Source organism: Trichoderma camerunense (assembly GCF_050948025.1).
Source record: "Trichoderma camerunense strain CBS 138272 chromosome Unknown V8C40scaffold_14, whole genome shotgun sequence".
NCBI lineage: Eukaryota > Fungi > Ascomycota > Sordariomycetes > Hypocreales > Hypocreaceae > Trichoderma > Trichoderma camerunense.
Genome location: NW_028145356.1, coordinates 412131 through 429751, shown reverse-complemented (window position 1 = coordinate 429751; position 17621 = coordinate 412131). Strand labels below are relative to the sequence as shown.

At 50.3% G+C, this 17621-nt stretch overlaps 7 protein-coding genes and 1 non-coding gene across 8 annotated transcripts; 2 read left to right on the top strand and 6 right to left on the bottom strand.

Moving 5' to 3' along the window:
- Positions 1 to 60: 60 nt before the first annotated feature.
- On the bottom strand, positions 61 to 2380 carry V8C40DRAFT_250955 (glutamyl-tRNA(Gln) amidotransferase subunit PET112). The gene has a single exon (XM_083217086.1). It carries the CDS (start codon positions 2142 to 2144, stop codon positions 282 to 284), a length of 1863 nt encoding a protein of 620 aa, XP_083070837.1. The 5' UTR covers positions 2145 to 2380; the 3' UTR covers positions 61 to 281.
- Positions 2381 to 3197: 817 nt separating this feature from the next.
- On the top strand, positions 3198 to 5137 carry V8C40DRAFT_58423 (uncharacterized protein). Its single transcript, XM_083223160.1, has 5 exons — positions 3198 to 3259; positions 3327 to 3851; positions 3916 to 4455; positions 4514 to 4923; positions 4982 to 5137. Exons 2-5 carry the CDS (start codon positions 3530 to 3532, stop codon positions 5033 to 5035), a joined length of 1326 nt encoding a protein of 441 aa, XP_083070836.1. The 5' UTR covers positions 3198 to 3259; positions 3327 to 3529; the 3' UTR covers positions 5036 to 5137.
- Positions 5138 to 5303: 166 nt separating this feature from the next.
- Positions 5304 to 5404, bottom strand: V8C40DRAFT_t152. The gene has a single exon. It is a non-coding gene; the product is annotated as a tRNA-Ala (tRNA).
- A 132-nt stretch (positions 5405 to 5536) lies between these two features.
- On the bottom strand, positions 5537 to 7029 carry V8C40DRAFT_250947 (GNAT family N-acetyltransferase). The gene is made up of 2 exons (XM_083217085.1): positions 6752 to 7029; positions 5537 to 6699 (listed from the first exon to the last, which is right to left on the bottom strand). Exon 2 carries the CDS (start codon positions 6372 to 6374, stop codon positions 5739 to 5741), a length of 636 nt encoding a protein of 211 aa, XP_083070835.1. The 5' UTR covers positions 6375 to 6699; positions 6752 to 7029; the 3' UTR covers positions 5537 to 5738.
- An 854-nt stretch (positions 7030 to 7883) lies between these two features.
- Positions 7884 to 13189, top strand: V8C40DRAFT_250946 (uncharacterized protein). The gene is made up of 2 exons (XM_083217084.1): positions 7884 to 10681; positions 10738 to 13189. Exons 1-2 carry the CDS (start codon positions 8482 to 8484, stop codon positions 12714 to 12716), a joined length of 4179 nt encoding a protein of 1392 aa, XP_083070834.1. The 5' UTR covers positions 7884 to 8481; the 3' UTR covers positions 12717 to 13189.
- A 122-nt stretch (positions 13190 to 13311) lies between these two features.
- Positions 13312 to 14601, bottom strand: V8C40DRAFT_268052 (glycoside hydrolase family 16 protein; the record flags this gene model as incomplete). The annotated part of the gene is made up of 3 exons (XM_083219924.1): positions 13312 to 14049; positions 14117 to 14427; positions 14502 to 14601. The coding sequence occupies 3 exons, from the start codon at positions 14599 to 14601 to the stop codon at positions 13312 to 13314; spliced, it is 1149 nt and encodes a 382-aa protein (XP_083070833.1).
- Positions 14602 to 15104: 503 nt separating this feature from the next.
- V8C40DRAFT_250944 (uncharacterized protein) lies at positions 15105 to 16668 on the bottom strand. The gene is made up of 4 exons (XM_083217083.1): positions 16300 to 16668; positions 16085 to 16218; positions 15854 to 16010; positions 15105 to 15757 (listed from the first exon to the last, which is right to left on the bottom strand). The coding sequence occupies exons 1-4, from the start codon at positions 16372 to 16374 to the stop codon at positions 15506 to 15508; spliced, it is 618 nt and encodes a 205-aa protein (XP_083070832.1). The 5' UTR covers positions 16375 to 16668; the 3' UTR covers positions 15105 to 15505.
- A 301-nt stretch (positions 16669 to 16969) lies between these two features.
- V8C40DRAFT_250941 (uncharacterized protein) lies at positions 16970 to 17598 on the bottom strand. The gene has a single exon (XM_083217082.1). The coding sequence runs from the start codon at positions 17289 to 17291 to the stop codon at positions 17100 to 17102; it is 192 nt and encodes a 63-aa protein (XP_083070831.1). The 5' UTR covers positions 17292 to 17598; the 3' UTR covers positions 16970 to 17099.
- Positions 17599 to 17621: the final 23 nt, after the last annotated feature.

Sequence of the window (17621 nt, the reverse complement as noted above, 5' to 3'; positions counted from 1 at the left end):
TTCTTTGTCATTACCGTAGTTTTTAAGCACCTTGGTTAATGATTGGCGTTTTTGTGGAGTGGTTGGCGATGGTTATTTTGGTGGAGGAATTTGATGTTTGCATCATCAATACTACAGTACAAGTAGCTCCCTGAAAAATAACCCTGTTTTGCAGGGTCAAAGCTTATTCCAGATCTAAATAATGGTGAAATGTGTTCTAGAAGATTTGTAGCCTTTTTCCTTTCTCCTGCTGTGTCATTGTCTAAGAAATCTAACTTTTCTCCTCCATTCACGTTGTCTCTTCACCTGCCGTGGAATCTTTCGATCCATTGCCTCATCGCGTTCTCTGCCACTGCGGGATCAATCCTCTCAGTGGGTCCGAGGCGCATCATCTTGCCAACTAGATACATGAGCTTGCCCTGGGGATACTTTTGCTCGTCGGCGAATTCTTCCAGCACCTTGTCTTCACCCGCGGCGGCCTCGGCAGCAAGGGCTTCATACTCTTCCTGGGCAATCTCTTTGAACCACAGGTCGTTACCGTTAATGGCTTCTAGGATTCCTCCTTCAAGTTCGCCCAAGTATACGGCCATGAGAAGCTCCTTTGCTACTTTACCCGTGATGTGCTTGCGGTAAAGGTGATATAGAAGCTGCGACAAGTCCTCCTCGGACACTTGAGCACACTCCCCGAGTTGGGTAAACGACAGATCTCCCGACGCAAGCGGACCAGCTTTGTAGGTCGTCAGGCGGCCGAGTTCATGAAGGATCCAGTTCCCCGCCAATGTTGAGTACGACTTGACTTCGGGAAGCTCCGCAATGTCAACCTCGGCCTGCAACTTACTCTCCAGCAAAGCTAGGACGCGATAAAAGTACTGCACGCGCGATCCATTGTCCAGTGTGATGAGTGAGAGAGCATCCTTGGGAGTGAGGCCGTAGTGATTAACCAGCTTGTCGAGCTCGGTATCCGGCAGAACAGCAAGCGATGTCTGCAGACGTTGGACAAGGTCGTTTCCAATGACAAGCGGCGGTAGGTCAGGGTCGGGCATGTAACGATAATCGACCTCGCCCTCTTTACCACGCAAACGACGGGTTTCCTTAGATCCAATAGTCCAACCACGAGTCTCGCCAGCAATCACGCCGCCTGCGTCCAACTGTCGAATTTGACGATCACGCTCTGCAATGATGGCATCTTCTACGGCTTTGATCGTACTCAAGTTTTTAATCTCTGTACGAGTGCCAAGCTTCTTGCTTGGGTCATCGGTCCTCCGTACAGATACGTTGACATCAGCTCTGAGACCACCCGTCTCCATCCCAGAAACGCACGAGTCCACAGTGTTGAGAAGCAGCTGGATTTTGCGCACAAGCACAGCAGCCGTGCGAGGGTGATGGATCTCGGGCTCGGTGATTATTTCAATCAAGGGTACGCCCACACGGTTGAAATCCAGCCAGTGAACGCTTCCCGTCTGTGCGAGGGTCTTAGCCGTGTCCTGCTCGAGCTGCACTTGTTTGATACCGACGGTGACGCTCTCGCCATCCTCCGTAGAGATGCCATCACGAGCAAGGAGCGTAATGTGTCCCTTTTTAGCAAACGGCTCGTAGAATTGCGTAATCTGATATCCTGAAGGCTGATCCCACCAGAAGTAATGCTTCCTGTCAAACCGACTGACAGGCTGTATCTCGCAGTTGAGGGCCAGTGCTGCCCGAATAGCCGGAATCAGAGTCTCCTTTTGAAACAACGGCTGGCTGCCCGGCATTGCAACATCAAACAGCGCCACGTGGCTGTTTGGCTCATCGTTGAAGGAGGTTGCGGCCGGCGAAAACAGCTTGCGAGACGTGTTGAGCTGGGCATGAATCTCAATTCCGACGGTTAGCTCCCAACCGTCAACGGTTTGGGAATCGCCCTTGGATTTCTTTTTGCCTTGTTTTTTGGCTTGCTTCGCCTGCTCCTTGAGCTGCTTCCGTAGTGGAACATGGGTTGGCTGTGGTGATGCTGCTGCCGCCGCTGGTTCAGGCTGCGTATGGAGGTGCCGCAGGGCGTAAGGTGGACGAAGAGACGACCAGACAGGCACTGTTCGTGAAGACAGCCGCCGGCCATTAATACATCCTCGCTGTGATATACGGCCCTCGAGCAGATATCTGCTGAGCTCGCCGACGGATCTGCGACTCATTGTGCACTCTATCTGCACTTAAAGTTGAAATGAGGCGTAAAGAGTCGTGCGCCCAGTCCCAATCAATGCCAGGTAGGAGGCGTCGTTTGCTCGATGCCGTGTCTAACCCACCAACTGGGACAATACGCCCTCGATGTCGGCAGTGCCACCAAATAGGCGTGGTTTGCTTGCCACGATATGAATGTGAATGTGTTGCGAACTGTCGCTTCGTCAAAACTGAACCTCGGGTGGAGACCAGATCAAAGATCATATGGCATGCAGTGAGGCCGCGAGCCGGCCCGCTAGAAAACCCGACAGGTTGGAACCCACCTGCAGCCACTCCGTCCATCAATCAAAGTCGTGGCTCTTATAAGAGGGTGTGCTTCGTCCAATAAATAGATTAAACGAATGCATCTACAATCATCCCGCTCTTCCTCTTCTTTTCACCTGAGTATGCATCCAAAGCACTCCCATCAGGATGTGAATCCAAACGAAGAATAACAGAAACCCAATTCGCAGATCCTCACCCCCGCCCAGCCAGCGATCACACACCCAATCTCACAAAGGATCTGTTACACAGCGCCCATAGTTTGTCTTATGAGCAAAGTTGCTCTGCAGTTCGACGAGGCAATGCCTTCTATGTCGGGCACCAACTCGTGTCGGCCACAGACGAAATCAGCGGCCATTCTCAGGGCTTCCAGACCATGTGCCCTCTTGCCATACCCCCCGAATCAGAGGCAACCAATCCCGGCTCGATTTGGTATGAGCTGACACAAGTGTGTGAAGATTGTACGCATGATTGGGGCTAAGCAGCGCTTCTTGTTTTCCCTCTATTTTACAGAGCCTGGCCCCCAACAATCAAGAAGAAGAAATTTCCCCCTCGGCTGTCCTCTCTTCTTCGTTATTAATTGTCGTCACTGCGCAAATCATGCCACAACATGGTAGTCCTCGTTGCTGCAGCTAGTAGATAAGAATTAAGCCTCGCAAGCGCATCATTTTAGCCGCCGTTGTTTCATCTATTTACCGTCACAAGGGAAACATCTGGATGATCTCATACTCAAAAGAAATACGCTTTTGTGCGTGTGCCCGCACTCCTTCGGATGTCCTGGAGTGTTTGGGCTCGCTCAAATTGACCTGTGAAGACACCAATTCAGCTCTCATTGTCAACCAGTAATCCACTCCGTTGTCTAACCTCTCTAGAAGGCAGATTAATGTTATTTCATCTCTCTAGCGGTTTGCGCCTCTCACGAGATCTGAACATGCGATTTGGGGTAGGACAGGTGGAAGGATTTGTTCATCCGCACTGCTTCCCCGCGCCGTCGCGAGACTACAATTAAAAGCGCCGTCAAATATCCAACCGTATAAGTGATTGAATTATCTTGTGAAATCAACGAAAGGGTGCCGAGATGGAGCCAGCGGTTCCGGGCCCGTCCAGAATCGATAAAAGTAAAGGGGCAGCAACACACTCTCGCCAGGGCAGCATCGATGAGAATCCGAGAGCTTCCAATTCATCATTTCCTTCCTCGTCAACAGCGTCTGCAGCAAAAGCCGATCGAGAGGGGGACCAGCCAAATTCTTATTTCGAAGAAGAAGACAGGACTAGCCATATCAGAGAGAGGCCGAAAAAACACCACCACAGGCGCATGAGCTCAAAGAGACACGTTAGTCCGGGACGATCGCCGAACCCTATGGAATATGCACCGCAGAGTCCTGAAGATCCAACAAGAGGTATATTGCCTTTTAGTATCCATACCTCCTAATATCTCAAACGATCACTGACATCGTTCACTAGGGCCACCTCATGGCTATCCGTTCAATGGGCGCCCCCCGAATGGAGTGCTCAGGAATGACAACGCTCGCATCCCGCCAATCCAAACTCTCCCAGGGCACTTCCCCAACGGATATGGCTCTCCAGAAAGGCCATATGTCGTGCCTGACCCGCCGCCAGTGTTTATCCCATCACCCATGCAGGCTTCGTTCCCTCCGCCGATGCTCCCGATGCCGCCGCCAAATTATCAGCTCAGCGGACTGCCTCTCAGTGGCTACGACCTCCTTGCGGCCAAACTGTCGGGGAGCTTGTCGGGACCAAGACTTGCACCCATATACCGACGGTTTGAATCACTCCACCACCGGCTACTTTTGCAAATGCAAGATGAGCTCATAGAATTAGAAGAGCAGCTGCATAACCTTGACGCGGCAGACACGCAAAGGAGAAAATTTCCAGGGGGGATATTTCCGGCATCTCGTCGAAAAGAGAACATGAATCCAACTGACGCAACCTGGAAGAAAAAAGACATCATAGCCCACATTGCGGAAAAGCTGTACCAGTATAGTGAGTATCCCTATCTCACATGAGTCAATACAAGTTATGTCTAATGAAAAAAAACCAGATCAAGTCATCGCTTCGTTCAGCGCAACTTACAACATGGCTGAACCTAGCATTCAGGACGTTGTGAACTACAGATCGTACCTCAACACTATCAACCCTCTCGTAGAGGACGAGTGCCAGTTTCTCGAAGCCGCCGATGATCTCATTAATCTAGGACGGCGTAGGCGGCGCTCAAATGGTAACGCACAAGATGATCCTCTCAGTCCCATGCCTCGGTCATCCAGCGTCAATGGGTTTCCTCCACCGCCTAGCAGTCAAATCTCTAATGCCGGCAGCTCGATTTATCAAAACATCACACAAGTCTCTTCCCTGAAACGCCTCGTTTTCGCCATGGCGATGATTGTGCTCGCTCCTATTGTTTGCTTCTCTGTGATCCCAGGATTCATCGGCCGTATGACTGTCGTCTTTCTAGTGGGTCTTGGAGGAGCTGTCGCGTTGTTCCAATCCGGGTTGCTAAATTCACTGGCAGAAGATCGAAGCACATTGGATTGGGTTCTTTGTGCGGGTGTTTATGGAGGAGTAATGGCTGTGATTGCTGGAATTATTTGATATGGAGTGAAAAGCTGCTTCTCTCTGGGATAAGGAAGGTCGAGTGTATCTGATGCGGGACGTTCAAAATGTTCGTGGGTTTCGTAACTTTTGAGTAAATGATTGAATGAATTAATGATGTATGAATGAGTTTTTGTATGCGTCTAGACAGCAGCATGTGAGTTAATGGGGTGGTGAATGGATGAGTGTACTCCGTATGTAGTTGTTTATACAAGCAAAAAAACAACAAAAAGAAACAACTATGGACGAACGGGGAATCGAACCCCGGACCTTTCCCATGCGGTTATCCGACTCGTTGGTCAGATGATGCTAAGGGAAAATTATACCACTAAACCATCCGCCCATTTGCTGATGTTTGGGCTAGACAAATTTAGTGATATGAAGCCTAGCCTGAAAGATTGAGTGGGCCGTCATCCAGTTTCCACGCTCAAAGCCTACATCGATGGAGTTCTAAGATCTGATAATGCATAAAATACGATCATCAATTCAAATTTGTATACTTAGTATTATTTCCTTTTAGTAATTTCATCTGGCAACTGGGCTTGCGCGTCATCCATCTTCTCAAGTTTCAAAACAATTCAATCTTCTTCATGTGTGGAGACGTATAGTGCAGAGCAGTTTCATTCACCTTGACGGCTTACACACATTCTCCCTTTCTCTGACATAAATCGCAAATACTATTCCAAACGGTCAAACCTCCGGAATTCCAAACCCTTGGGAAGTGACATGGCTGTAGGGAGTGCAAATACAGGAAGAGTCACCCCACCCTCATACTGCATGCCACCTTCGACAGGCACATATCCTAGTCTCTTGGCTACGGCGGGACTCTTCAGGTTGCCCGGAGCTATGACGGCCATCATATCCCGGAGCCCCAGCCCGTCGCAAAAGTATCGTAAAACTGCATTGGAAGCCTCGGTAGCGTAGCCCATGCCCCGGTACTCGGGCAATAGGATCCAGTTTTGGTCAGGCATGAGGCTTCTTTGAACCACGTAGGTAGTACCGATACACTGGCCGTGAGGTGAATTTGCCCCGAGCCGTATGAGCCAAATAGCAGATTTATCAATCCTTTGACCGCCGAGAAGTTTTGGTTGGATCCGGCCGTATGAGCGATAGAAATCGATGGATTCCACTGCATTATTTCTGGCTTCTTGTGTGGAGATTTTCATGTATTCACCGACCATGGTTGCCAGTAGTTCTATGAAGGTTTCCTTGTCGTCCTTTTTGTCGAAATCGATGAGGGTTAGAGTCAGTCTCTTGGTATAGAGATTGGGCGCCAAGTGCAAAGGTTCTTGAGACATGCTTCGAAATCTCATCCGACGATAACTTGGATTTACTGAGGAACGTTGATCATAATAGGATGCTGCTCAAGAAGCCGAAATGAAATGTTCTGATATACTATATTATACTTTGTGATTGCCACCAGCTGACGTAGAATTGTCACATTTAAGATTACGTACAGACCTCCTCTTAAGCCTGGTAAATTTGCTAAGTGAGCAATGGCTTGAACAAAGTTAGGCGCTATACCCGGTATATCGTTGCAGATAACTTTATCAGTTCTTTATAAGTGAATGAGTTGTATTTGTATGAGAACATCATATCTATTACCGGGTAGTCGATATAAAAGCACATGATGGGATCCTGCCGAGGATATGTGAAAAGAGGAGCACTTTGTTTGGCTTCTAGAATATACCTATGGATCGTACCCGTACGGGGCGTGCTTGTATGAGATGACTAGCATCAGGGATCCAATTCCTTTTAATTGCCATATGGCTCCCTTGTCTAGCTAGCCTTATCTCGGCTTCGATAGTTTGGAATTGGCCCATAAAAAAGGTGAGTGAGCGGCTTGTACGAATATTAGCTGGACACGGCTGAGATGTGCCTGCTTTGTGCATGGCAGTGTTTAAGAAGCAGCAAGAAGAGAAAATGTTAGAGTGCAATGGACCTGCGACAAAAAGCAAATTGTGTCACTGTCCAATGAGTGTCTGTACATAATTGGCAGAATGCATCCATATTTTATTTTTCCAGGGTAAGCCGGTTCGCTGACGATGGTGTTGTGTTGCATTGCAGCAGTGGCAAATTGTCCCGCGCTTGCAACTTCTTTGTACAAATACTTTGTACGAATCGTGCGATCTTTAATTGACCCTTGCAGGCGCTTCGCTTCCCTACATCACTTTAGTACTAAGTCAAAGAGTGGAAAAAAAGGGGTCAGCCAATGAGGTCTGGAGGAAATGAGGCACCACCGCAGCCAGCAATTAAAGATTCTTGCCGCCGGTGGCTGTAGGATATTTTCCGGCTTTCGCATCTGTCACGGCTAGGCGATTCTTTTTTGTGGCTTTCCTACCTACTAGTACTAAGTGCTCGTACTACAAAGCTAGGGGAAAAAAACCAGGCGAGCTTGTGATGATGGATTCTACCCGCTTTGATGAGGCTGGCTTCATGTCTCGCCAAAGACTGAGGGCGTTGTTAGTGCGACGGTTTGACAGGTAATACGTGCAAGCACAGTACGGTACAGTAAGGCACAGCACATTTACTTTATCGACGTATAGCAATTGACCCAGTAGAAGCATCACAGCTGTCTCTGATGCCCTCGAAATCAAATCAATCCCCTTGCCTGCAACTCTGGGGTTTTGCTGCAGACCGAGACACGTGCTAACAACCAACTGCACCCCGAGCATGTACAAGTACCTACACAGTATAGCGTTCCATGTGATGAGTTTACAGAAGGGAGCAAGCCCACTTCGACAGCAGTTTTAGTGGACGCGGAACGCTGCTGCAGAGCGGCCCCTCTGTTCATGACACTTGAACCCCTTGCTCGTCCATACCTTTTTTCCTCTCCCTCATTTACTGCACGTCTTGACGTACATGCTCCTACATGCCCTAGCTGCGGAGGATAAGCGGTGCTACTACTGCTAGTACTAGGTAATTAGCCCTCCCACGATGAAACACGATCCGCAGCCCTCTTCTCCCTCCTCTCCATCCTTCGTACCGTACGAGCCCGCGAGCCTGAGCCTGTCGTGATCGGCTTCGAATCGCTCGCTCGGATCGGTTGTGCGACCATTCAATCACCAAACCCCTGGCCGGCCTCTCGCGATTGTGCCCCCTGCCCACCCCAAACTGACGGGGGCGGAGCAGATCCAGCGCCATCAAATCAACCGGCGTGCAAATGCCCCCACAATGCAGTCAAACTAAAGGCACAAGGCTCTTGCGCCCAAATTGAGCCTCGTCACGTCCCTTGCGTCGCGGCCTAGGAACGAGGTTCCGCACTCAACCACCACTAGCCCTCTGGCCAAGCCACTCATTTCCACGGATCCAAACGCCCAAAGGCCAGAGTTGCACTCGCTGAGCACGTCCCCGAAGCTGACTGTGACCCGCAACGTCAATGCTTCGTTTTTAGATGACCCGACGCCAATCGAACCCGACATGGCCGACCAACACGCGTCTAGAGGCAGAGGTAGAGTCCGGGACTCTCACGACCTCTCGCTGTCCCCCCGCAACGTCACCCGGGACTCGCTTGTGAATAACATGCTCCTGTCCCTCGACCAGTTCTCATTGGGACACACCACATCCACATCCACAGGCGGCTTGTTTGGCGGCACGGCGCTGACATACGACGACCCGCGGCCCTGGGCCCACGACACCGACACCTTTTCCCGCGGATTCCCACCACCATCGAGGCACAAGTACTCGTACAGCTCCGACTACGAAGACGACTCGAACCGAACCTCGGTCCAGCTACCCAGACCACGGAGCCGGAGTCCTCCTCGACCAAGGAGCAACAGCAGTTCGATCTTCCAGGCGCCCTATCCCAGGGTTAACGGCCCAGGAGATCCCACGCAGCGCTCTCGACCCCGAGCCGGCACAAAGGACAGCACCGGCAGCGCCAGTATCGACGCAGGTTACCCTCAGAACATTGCTGGCCCTCCCAGCTGGGCCCGTAGCGGCTTCAGGCGCTCGGCGAGCTTTGATCTCGGGCCGCCGCAGATGCAAACGCAGCTCAATGCGTCATTGATGTCCCCGTTCCACCTCGACTTCCCGAACAACTCTGCATCTGACGACTACGGTTCCGCGCCAACGCCCACAATCCCTGGGGGGCCACGACGTGTATCGTCCAACTTGGCTCTTCCTCGCCCACCACCCGACCCAACTGATTTTCCGGGCCTGGAACGCAACCGTAGCCCGACTCGTTCCGTCAAAAGCTCTTCGGGACGCACCAAACGGCCGGTAAACCAGCAATTGGTAGCACCTGCCATGGCATTAAGCGACTTCGATGCCGCGCCGGCACCTAGCGTTAGCTATGGCAAATCTAAAACGGATCAGCTTGCTGCCTCCCAGACTGCTGGGGGACTTTCCCAGCCAAAAGAGAAGCCAGGTTTCTTCAGGCGTGTTTTCGGCTCCGTTAAGAATACAGCACCCGTCGTTGCGGATGCTCCGACTCCACGCTTCATCGGCCAAGTGAGCAACGCGGCCGCCCCTATCCAGAAAGAGACTTTGCCGCAGCCGCCGCCGCCGCAGCAGCAGCAATCTACCCCTGTATTACAGAAGAAGCCATCGTCCTTCTTCCGTCGCCGGAAGAAGTCAGTTGTTGATGAGGCGCCGCCACTGCCGGGTGAAGTGCCTCCGCTTCCCTCCTTCGATGCTAACCTTCATGCCGATTTCGACCGACCCCCAGCAAGTCCTGCTAGTAGCCTAAGGCAAATCATGAATCCATACCTGCGAGAGAGCACAGCGCATCCTCTTGGCGATATTACCAATAAAGCTGCCAGAGGAGTTGACGATGACGATGATGACGACCGAGCAGATTTCCAGCGAGATTTCTCACCTGACTATGAACCAAGCCCCAATGCAAAGATAAGAGCGGTCCATTCTGATTCTGACCGAGATCAGTCATCCTCTGATGGTCCCAAACGCCCTCAGAATGGACTTGAACACAGGAACAATTCTTTCTTGGATCTTGACGGTGGCAGTGATAACGAGGACTCTCCCGTTCGACAGCGGGCTACATATTCAGCAGATGATAAGGAGAATGATGGAATATCTACATACAAGAACAGGGACTCTACGGGCACCATTCGCGCCAAGAAATCGCCGTATATTGCGGAACAAGAAAAATCAAATGACACACCTGTTCGTCCTAAGGTGACAATACCGACTGATCGCCGGTCGACTTCCTTTGCCTCGGCATCGACTGATGACGGTGACTATAAAACCGCACCCAGTGCACCGCCTAGCGTCCGCGTCGAAAGATCGAGCGAGTCAAGTGCCAGAGGAATGGGAACACTTGATATGCTCAAGAGTCGCTTGGATGAACCCGAATTCGTTATTGGCGAGCCTACCGAAGATGATCGACAGAAGGCGCAAAAGATATTTGATGGAGCCGAAGACTTCATCCCCAAGGAGAAGGCTGCTTCTTGGATGGGCGAAGAAGGCCCTATTCGCCAGCGGACTCTGCAGGCGTATATTGAGCTGTATGACTTCACAGACCTGAGCATTCTCAATGCGCTACGTAAAGTGTGTGGCCGTTTGATACTGCGCGGTGAGACACAGCAAGTCGATCGCATCTTGGTGGCCTTTTCCAAGCGATGGTGTGATTGCAATCCGAACCATGGCTTTAAAGCGACTGGTGAGTAGTTCGCTTGCTCAACTGACCTATTGTTGAGTCATGCTAACATTGTCCAGACGTCATCCACACTATTTGCTACTCTATTATGCTTCTCAATACTGATCTGCATCTTGCCGATATTGAGCAAAAGATGACTCGCAGCCAATTCGTGAAGAATACTCTGACAACAATTACCCAAGCTGTTGAAGAATCTGTCCCTGATGCCTTTGAGCGCCCCAGTATTCTGCCCGACAAGGGCTCCGTGCTCCATGAGGGAGCGCGGCCAGCAGCTGAGCCGCAGGAGCGGAAAACTTTCCGGAATTCATTCAGACCTCCCCCTCGCACCGATACGCAGCTGGGAGATGCCCACGACGAGTGTGGACCGCTTGTTAAGACGTCCTTCTATGGTCCAATGAAAGCTTGGGAGGAGCAAATTGAGATAGTTTTGAAGAGCATTTATAACTCGATTCGAGATGATAAACTGCCATTGTTTGGTGCGGAGCCAGAGAGGCATCTCAACACCATGCCATCACAAAGCAGTCTGTCCGTCATGGGAATGCTCAAGAGGAGCCCTAGTGTTCTCAGCAAGGCGCCATCGGAAAGCCAAATGTCGACGCGAGGCCGGGTTGCAGATAACAGCCGTAACGGAGGCTCGCGATGGGCCTCCAAGAGCCGATCACGGCCTGGACTTGGACGTAATGGATTCAACTCTAGCCGAACCAGCTTCGACGACTCAAATTCTCTATGGAGCCCAGCCATGTCATCGGCGACCTGGAGCCGCTACTCGCTGGGGAGAACCCAAGGCTCCATGTCTCAGGATTCGTTTGGCTCGGCCATGCCCCGAGGTGATTATCAGCAATCTATTGGGTTTGCAAATGCTCTCAGCCAGGCCATTGTCCGTGACGACGATGCGCACGGCAATGATGGCATGTCCATCATGAGCGCCGAAGTACCTGCCACTCAACTGCTGGACGACGAATCCCTGGAATTGGCCGGCCCTCCCTGGATTAAAGAAGGCAGAGTCATGCACAAGCATCATTTGGATGGCGTTGGCAAGAGAGCAAATGACCGAAAATGGACCGAAGTCTTTGCCGTCATCCAAAGGGGTCAGATGAGCATCTTCTCGTTCAATGCACCCAAGTCAACGCGGCAAAAGAGCCGCACGAGGAATGCTGAAAAAGTCAACGCTCCTGTGGGAGGTGGTAACTGGCAGGACAATGCTGTAAACCTGGGCACGTTTAACTTGCGACTGACCCTCGCGTCAGCACTCCCATCTCCCGGCTATTCGCGGTCAAGGCCGTACGTGTGGGCACTAAGCTTGCCCACGGGAGCTGTTCATCTATTCCAGGTCGGAACTCCTGAGATTATAAAGGAATTTGTGAATACGGCCAACTACTGGAGCGCGCGGCTGAGCACGCATCCGCTCATCGGTGGCATAAGCAACATCGAATACGGATGGAGTGACAGTGTTATCAACAACTCGCTCGTTAATGCCATCAATGACAATGCTTCCATCATGAGCGGCGGCCGGAACTCACGCCCTGGTAGCCGAGCTACCCATGGTCGGCAAAACAGCGTTCAGAGTGTCAACCTGCCGTCTTCCAGCATGGACCATGGTTCTGGAGCCTTCACTAGTGGACGAGGAAAACTACCGGGGGATCGTATCACCATTTCCGAGTGGGCGCCACCAACACAGAGCATGCGGCCGAGCAACTTACCGGAACCGGAGCAGCTAGAGACACTCTCAACATATGTCAAGAGCATCGAAGAAGATTTACAAAACCACAACCAACTTCGCAGCCCTATGCTCCTTGCCTTCACTCCCAGAGGCAACAACGCGAACAAGGCCATGGCGAACTGGGAACGCAAGAGCGCATACTTGCTTAGGGAGATTGTCAAGTTCAGAACCTATGTGGATAGTCTGCAGCAATCGGAGAGCAGGAGGCGGGAGATTTATAAAGAGCGGGACTTGGCTCGAAGAGCGGCCAGAGGTGAACTTAGTGACGGCGATATGGACGTCAGCGACGAAGATGGTGATGAGACACTGCGACCTTGACTACTGTTTTCATCATAGATGATTTAACTTAATTGCCTGCTTTGTCTGCGTATTGTGCCTGGGCTGGATAACAAGGGGAGAGCAAGATACTGCGAGCTGCATTGGAGCTGGAGCTTCTATTCTAATTCTTCCTTCTCATTTCTATTCTGTTGCTGTTTTCTTATTACTGTGGCCGCCGCCGCCCTTTTTGATACCTCCTACTTTTGGAACTTTTCTTCTACTCATAGCAGTCTCGTCAATTAATACTGGGAAGAGATGGGGGGATATATACTGTACTACTAGTTGCATTTCGCTTGATTGTGTTAGTATTTTAAGTAGCTTTTGAGAAAGCGTTTGGAATGTTGGAAGCATAAGCGAGCATTTGTTTATGAAAATAACAGAACAATGACAACTGCATCACAGCGGTCATTTATTTGCATCCAAGAGAGCCTGTGTACCTGTGCGCAGTAGATGTGAAGTGGAAGAAGCAGAACAAGGAGGATATTATTATTATTACTAGTGTAGAAACCCCTACCATCATAACATCCGAAGAAGATCCAAACTTGTTGCAGTGCGTTCAATTTTCAAACCCTCTCTTTCCTCCTTTTCTCCTCGCTCACGCAGCGAGAAGCCAAAGGAGGAAGAGCACCGCACCGAGTGGCGAAGATGGTCTTCCACTGGGCAGCGCCGCATTGTCACTCTCATTGCCACTGTCTTCAGACGAGTCTGGGTTTTGCTCTCCCGTTTGCGATGGCTGATCCTCAGTAGTAGCGGAAGAGGATGGGTGAGATTTATCACCATCGCTAGTCTGTGTGGGTTGGGAGCCACCTGGCGAGGCAATGGGGGGAGGAAAGGCGCCGGGAGTTGATCGTTTGACGCATCCCTTGATCTCAATGTCCTGCCAACCTGTGGTGCGTTCGTCATACAGATACTCGACGTTGGCGCCCTTGGTAGTCTCGTTGCATCCGCCGGTATAGTCTTCCAGCTCGACCGTCTTGAAGTAGGCGCTGTACGGGTTCTTGTCGGCGTCGTGGCCGGTCCAGTTGGGCAGACCACCGGCCCAGACGACTGTGCCTGGGTCGCTGCTGTTGCTGACAGTCCAGATGCCGAGCTTGACTTGCATTGGGGTTTGAGGCCATTTATAGGCCGGGATATCACCAACGTGCCACGATTTGCGGACGATGTTGTTGATGGAGAAGCTGAGATTTGTGGGGGTCCATTCGATGCTGTACTTCTGGATCGAGGCGAAGGAAGAGGCGTCGAGATGGTACGTTGTATTGTACGTGTTGAAAAGAGGCTGGCCGTCGTAAAAGTAGTTTGTTTGGGCTTGGTTTTCGTAGGCTCCAAGGAGTTCCTGTTGTTCTCGGAGTAACTATCTTGATCTCGCTTGCTAAGTGAGAAAATGGTGGAGAAGGACTCACCCAATCGATCTCGTCTCCTGAGTCAGACTTGAGGACAATGGCGGTAATGATGCCGGGACCTTTGACAGCTTGGACTTCGACGCTAACTTTGCCAAAGAGGAAGTATTTGTTGCTGGTTAAAGTAGGTGCTTGGCCGTCTTGCCAGATGTTAAAGGCAGCTCTTTTGCCATCGGTGGTATTGAAAGTAAGCTGGCGTTTGTCTTGCGATGTAGAAGCATCGACAGTCCAGAAGGAAGTGAATTGGTCATCCCAGGTGGCTTTTGTAAAGTCAAAAGAGGTTTTGCTGGCGAAGGCTGGATCAGGAGGGCAGTCTGTGGAAGCAATTTTATTTTTAGCATCCTCTTGTTGTCTTCTAGTTGTGCGGTGATGGGGAGGAGCCATTTACGAGCATCTTTCTTGAGGGGATCGCAGTGAGATAGATCCTTCAGACTGGCTAGCACGGGAAGAGCTAGATGAATGGATAGGAGGAGGAGCCAGTGAAACATGTTGGAAAGTCAGAATTGGCGTTATTACTGCTTAGAAGGCATACGAGAGACGGTGCTGAACGTAATTGGCGATAACATAGGTAGGAAGAAGATTTACCACTCGATCGCGAGAAGAGAATGAGCTCTGTTTATGTTTATATATATGGAAAATTAGATGTGGAGTGACTGCTCCCACTGATTACTACAAGCTCCTTCCTTTTGGACAAGCTTCTCGGCAGTATTAAGGTGTTGCAATTAATCACATAGCACAGCATGTCTGGTGAGATGAAGCACAACTGATAACATGGGATGAGAGTAGGGTGGGAAAAAGACCGGATTTTGGCTCTAGATATGAGACAGGGAAATGTCTGGCTACTGGGCTGGGCTGATAATGATATTATGATAATGTACGGGAGGAGGTGGTGTCACCAGGAGCATGATCGAATGAGTTGAATGACACTGATAATTCGATGCTGCGTTTTTGTTATATGCATAAATATCACAAGTTTTAACAAAATCACCCTGTTATATTTGAGGCTGTAATACAATACGCTGTTTCGGACATGTTTGACAGGTGACATCAAACAAATGCCGGACTCCCCTTGAGCGATGCCACTGTAACCTTTGACAGTCATTAATTCTCGGCTGCGGAACAAACAGATGGCTTCCACGCGATGCACTGTCCTCCCGTACTTGATGGCCAGCCGTAGAGATGTGCTATTGCTCAAAAAGCCGATATAGCCTCACTTTGGACATGTGGAAGAAAGGGAGATGTCGCGATAATTTCCTCTGCGGGCATCCGTACATGGAGGCACAAAGCACAACAACAGGGCAACACAAGCGAGAAAGGGACCCAGACGAAAAAAAACGGTAAAAGGAGAACGAACATAATGGAGACAAGAGAGAATTATTTGCCATTATCAATCTAGCAAGTATCTAACATGCTGCTCAGAGCCGTTTTCTCGGCACTGGTGATTGTCAGCTTATAGAAGCTCTTGACATCGATCCACGACTTGGCGTAGGTGCAGTAGAAGCTGGTCAGAGGAGGCTTCCACTGGTCTGGGCTGCGGTCGCCCTTGGAGCGGTTTGAGCTTGCAGAGACGGCCCAGAGCTGGGGACGGGAGACGTCGTTGGCGAGGGCTTCGCGTTGGGCTGTGGTCCAGCTTGAGGCACCGGACTGGCGAGAGATTTGTCCACGTTAGTGATGTGGCATGATATAGTATGGCAAAAAGGTAGGGAACGGATATACGCAGTGAAGAAGGAGAAAACTCACGATCCAGGCATTCTTCAGAGGCACCATGTGGTCAATATCCAAACTGGATGCATTTGTGAAACTGGCGTTATCATAAGGGCTGATCCAGGTGCCGGACTGAGATTCACAAGCATTGTTGACTTGGACACCTTCACCATCTCGCTTCAACACGTATTCGCTATTTGTACATCCACTTTGTTAGCCTTTGTGTTGTACTTCTAAAGCTTGAAAGGTCCTAGGATGTTATCATACCGAGCGTTGCAGTTACCAGAGATGGCATCCCAAGTAGGAAACAGGTCGCGGGAGTAACCAGTTCCAGATCCAGCAACGGCAATAGTCAGGCCGGCGAGTTGGGTTCTTGCGCTGCTTTCGGTAGGGATACCGGGCTGTAATGAGTTGAAGCATTAGCTGGTCTGATATATAGAGTTGAGATACAAGATATGTCATGTTGCATTGATGCTACATACCGGCGTAGGCATAGGAGCCGGGGCGGCAAGAACCGCGATGGCCGAAGTAAGAGCGACAGAGATGGACAGCTTCATGATGACTACTTTGTATAATATGATTTGGTATAAAGTCTTCTGAATGTGAAGTCGAGAGATGCTTTCGTATATCTCTTTGTCTGTCGCTTCCGCAGTTCACAACGCTACGATGCAGCAGGAAGTCCCAATGTCGAGTGAGTTCTAAGGGCAAGAAGAGCAGTTTTATAGTCTACTCGACATCTTACCTGCTTCCTTACTCGTACTTCTGCCGTCTACTAATGCATACCAAGTCCGTAGGCTTGTTTCGGCGCCATCATGCCCCCATCACATAATATGTCTCAGCGTGTGCGACTCACCAAGAATAAGCCGCATGCAATATATCTGCTGCCATGACTAGATGCTAATCACCCGCCGTATCCGACAGCCAGATAGATAAGAGACGTAGTATCGCCAAAGACGCAGAGTATACTATATTCGACATTGCCGAGCAATGCCCTTCGACTAAGATCCAATTCTTCGGCTTTCAACCACCAACAAAGAAAGCCATATCAGGCTAATCCCAATCACAGCCAATGCCGCCACACGTGTTAATCGAGGCATATCCACAGCGTCGCTTCAACATTTCCTCTTCAGGAAGGTTGGTGATTTTTTTGCGTCTTCTTCAGCTTCCTAAGCTTCCCCTCTCTAGGTCGGGATCTGCAGCGGGGGCCGGCCGGGGCCACAAATGAAGCGTACAAATAAGGGTCTTTTTAAACCCCGAGATCTCTAAATGAAGGAGGTGCTTCTTACGAGACATGTGACGGAGATGGGAGATACAGAATGGATGTAGAGGCAAAAAAAGGATGTATGTTGAGATAGAGAAAGCTCTGAGCTGGGCCAATGGAATGGTAAATGAATAAAGAGAAAGAGATGAAAGATGAAAGAAAGAAAGAAAGCCGGTCTTCGGAGCGGGCACCACGGGAAACTAGAGTATGCATATTTCGGTCTACATTTTGGGCCAAGAGGCTCCGGCTCGAGGCTCGACCAGGATTAAAAGATTCAACGGCAATTCAGTTCATATAAGTCTCTAACTAGATTTTTCCTTCTCATCAACAAAGGAGGGGTTAGGCAATACCACAGACCACATTGAGTTTTAATGGCGCAACAAGATTCGGAGCAAGTGCATGTATCTTTTGTTCATGGGCACTTGGTTCTTCTAATATCTGCTAATGTCGCCCATTTCTCATACGCTGCTATTGCTAACTGCGTCCAAGGTTGAAACGCAGCGTACTGAGCAATCACTTCCAAGACAAGGGTCGAAAGGCCTG

Bases quoted from the DNA above. Each gene is read 5' to 3' on its own strand.
- V8C40DRAFT_250941 (XM_083217082.1), bottom strand. From the start codon at position 17,291: ATGCATACTCTAGTTTCCCGTGGTGCCCGCTCCGAAGACCGGCTTTCT.
- V8C40DRAFT_58423 (XM_083223160.1), top strand. From the start codon at position 3,530: ATGGAGCCAGCGGTTCCGGGCCCGTCCAGAATCGATAAAAGTAAAGGG. The intron at 3,852-3,915 runs GTATATTGCCTT...ATCGTTCACTAG, and splicing joins TCCTGAAGATCCAACAAGAG to GGCCACCTCATGGCTATCCG. The intron at 4,456-4,513 runs GTGAGTATCCCT...AAAAAAAACCAG, and splicing joins GGAAAAGCTGTACCAGTATA to ATCAAGTCATCGCTTCGTTC.
- V8C40DRAFT_250947 (XM_083217085.1), bottom strand. From the start codon at position 6,374: ATGAGATTTCGAAGCATGTCTCAAGAACCTTTGCACTTGGCGCCCAAT.
- V8C40DRAFT_250946 (XM_083217084.1), top strand. From the start codon at position 8,482: ATGGCCGACCAACACGCGTCTAGAGGCAGAGGTAGAGTCCGGGACTCT. The intron at 10,682-10,737 runs GTGAGTAGTTCG...AACATTGTCCAG, and splicing joins CCATGGCTTTAAAGCGACTG to ACGTCATCCACACTATTTGC.
- V8C40DRAFT_250955 (XM_083217086.1), bottom strand. From the start codon at position 2,144: ATGAGTCGCAGATCCGTCGGCGAGCTCAGCAGATATCTGCTCGAGGGC.
- V8C40DRAFT_250944 (XM_083217083.1), bottom strand. From the start codon at position 16,374: ATGAAGCTGTCCATCTCTGTCGCTCTTACTTCGGCCATCGCGGTTCTT. The intron at 16,219-16,299 runs GTATGTAGCATC...AACTCATTACAG, and splicing joins CGGCTCCTATGCCTACGCCG to CCCGGTATCCCTACCGAAAG. The intron at 16,011-16,084 runs GTATGATAACAT...ATGTACAAATAG, and splicing joins TCTGGTAACTGCAACGCTCG to CGAATACGTGTTGAAGCGAG.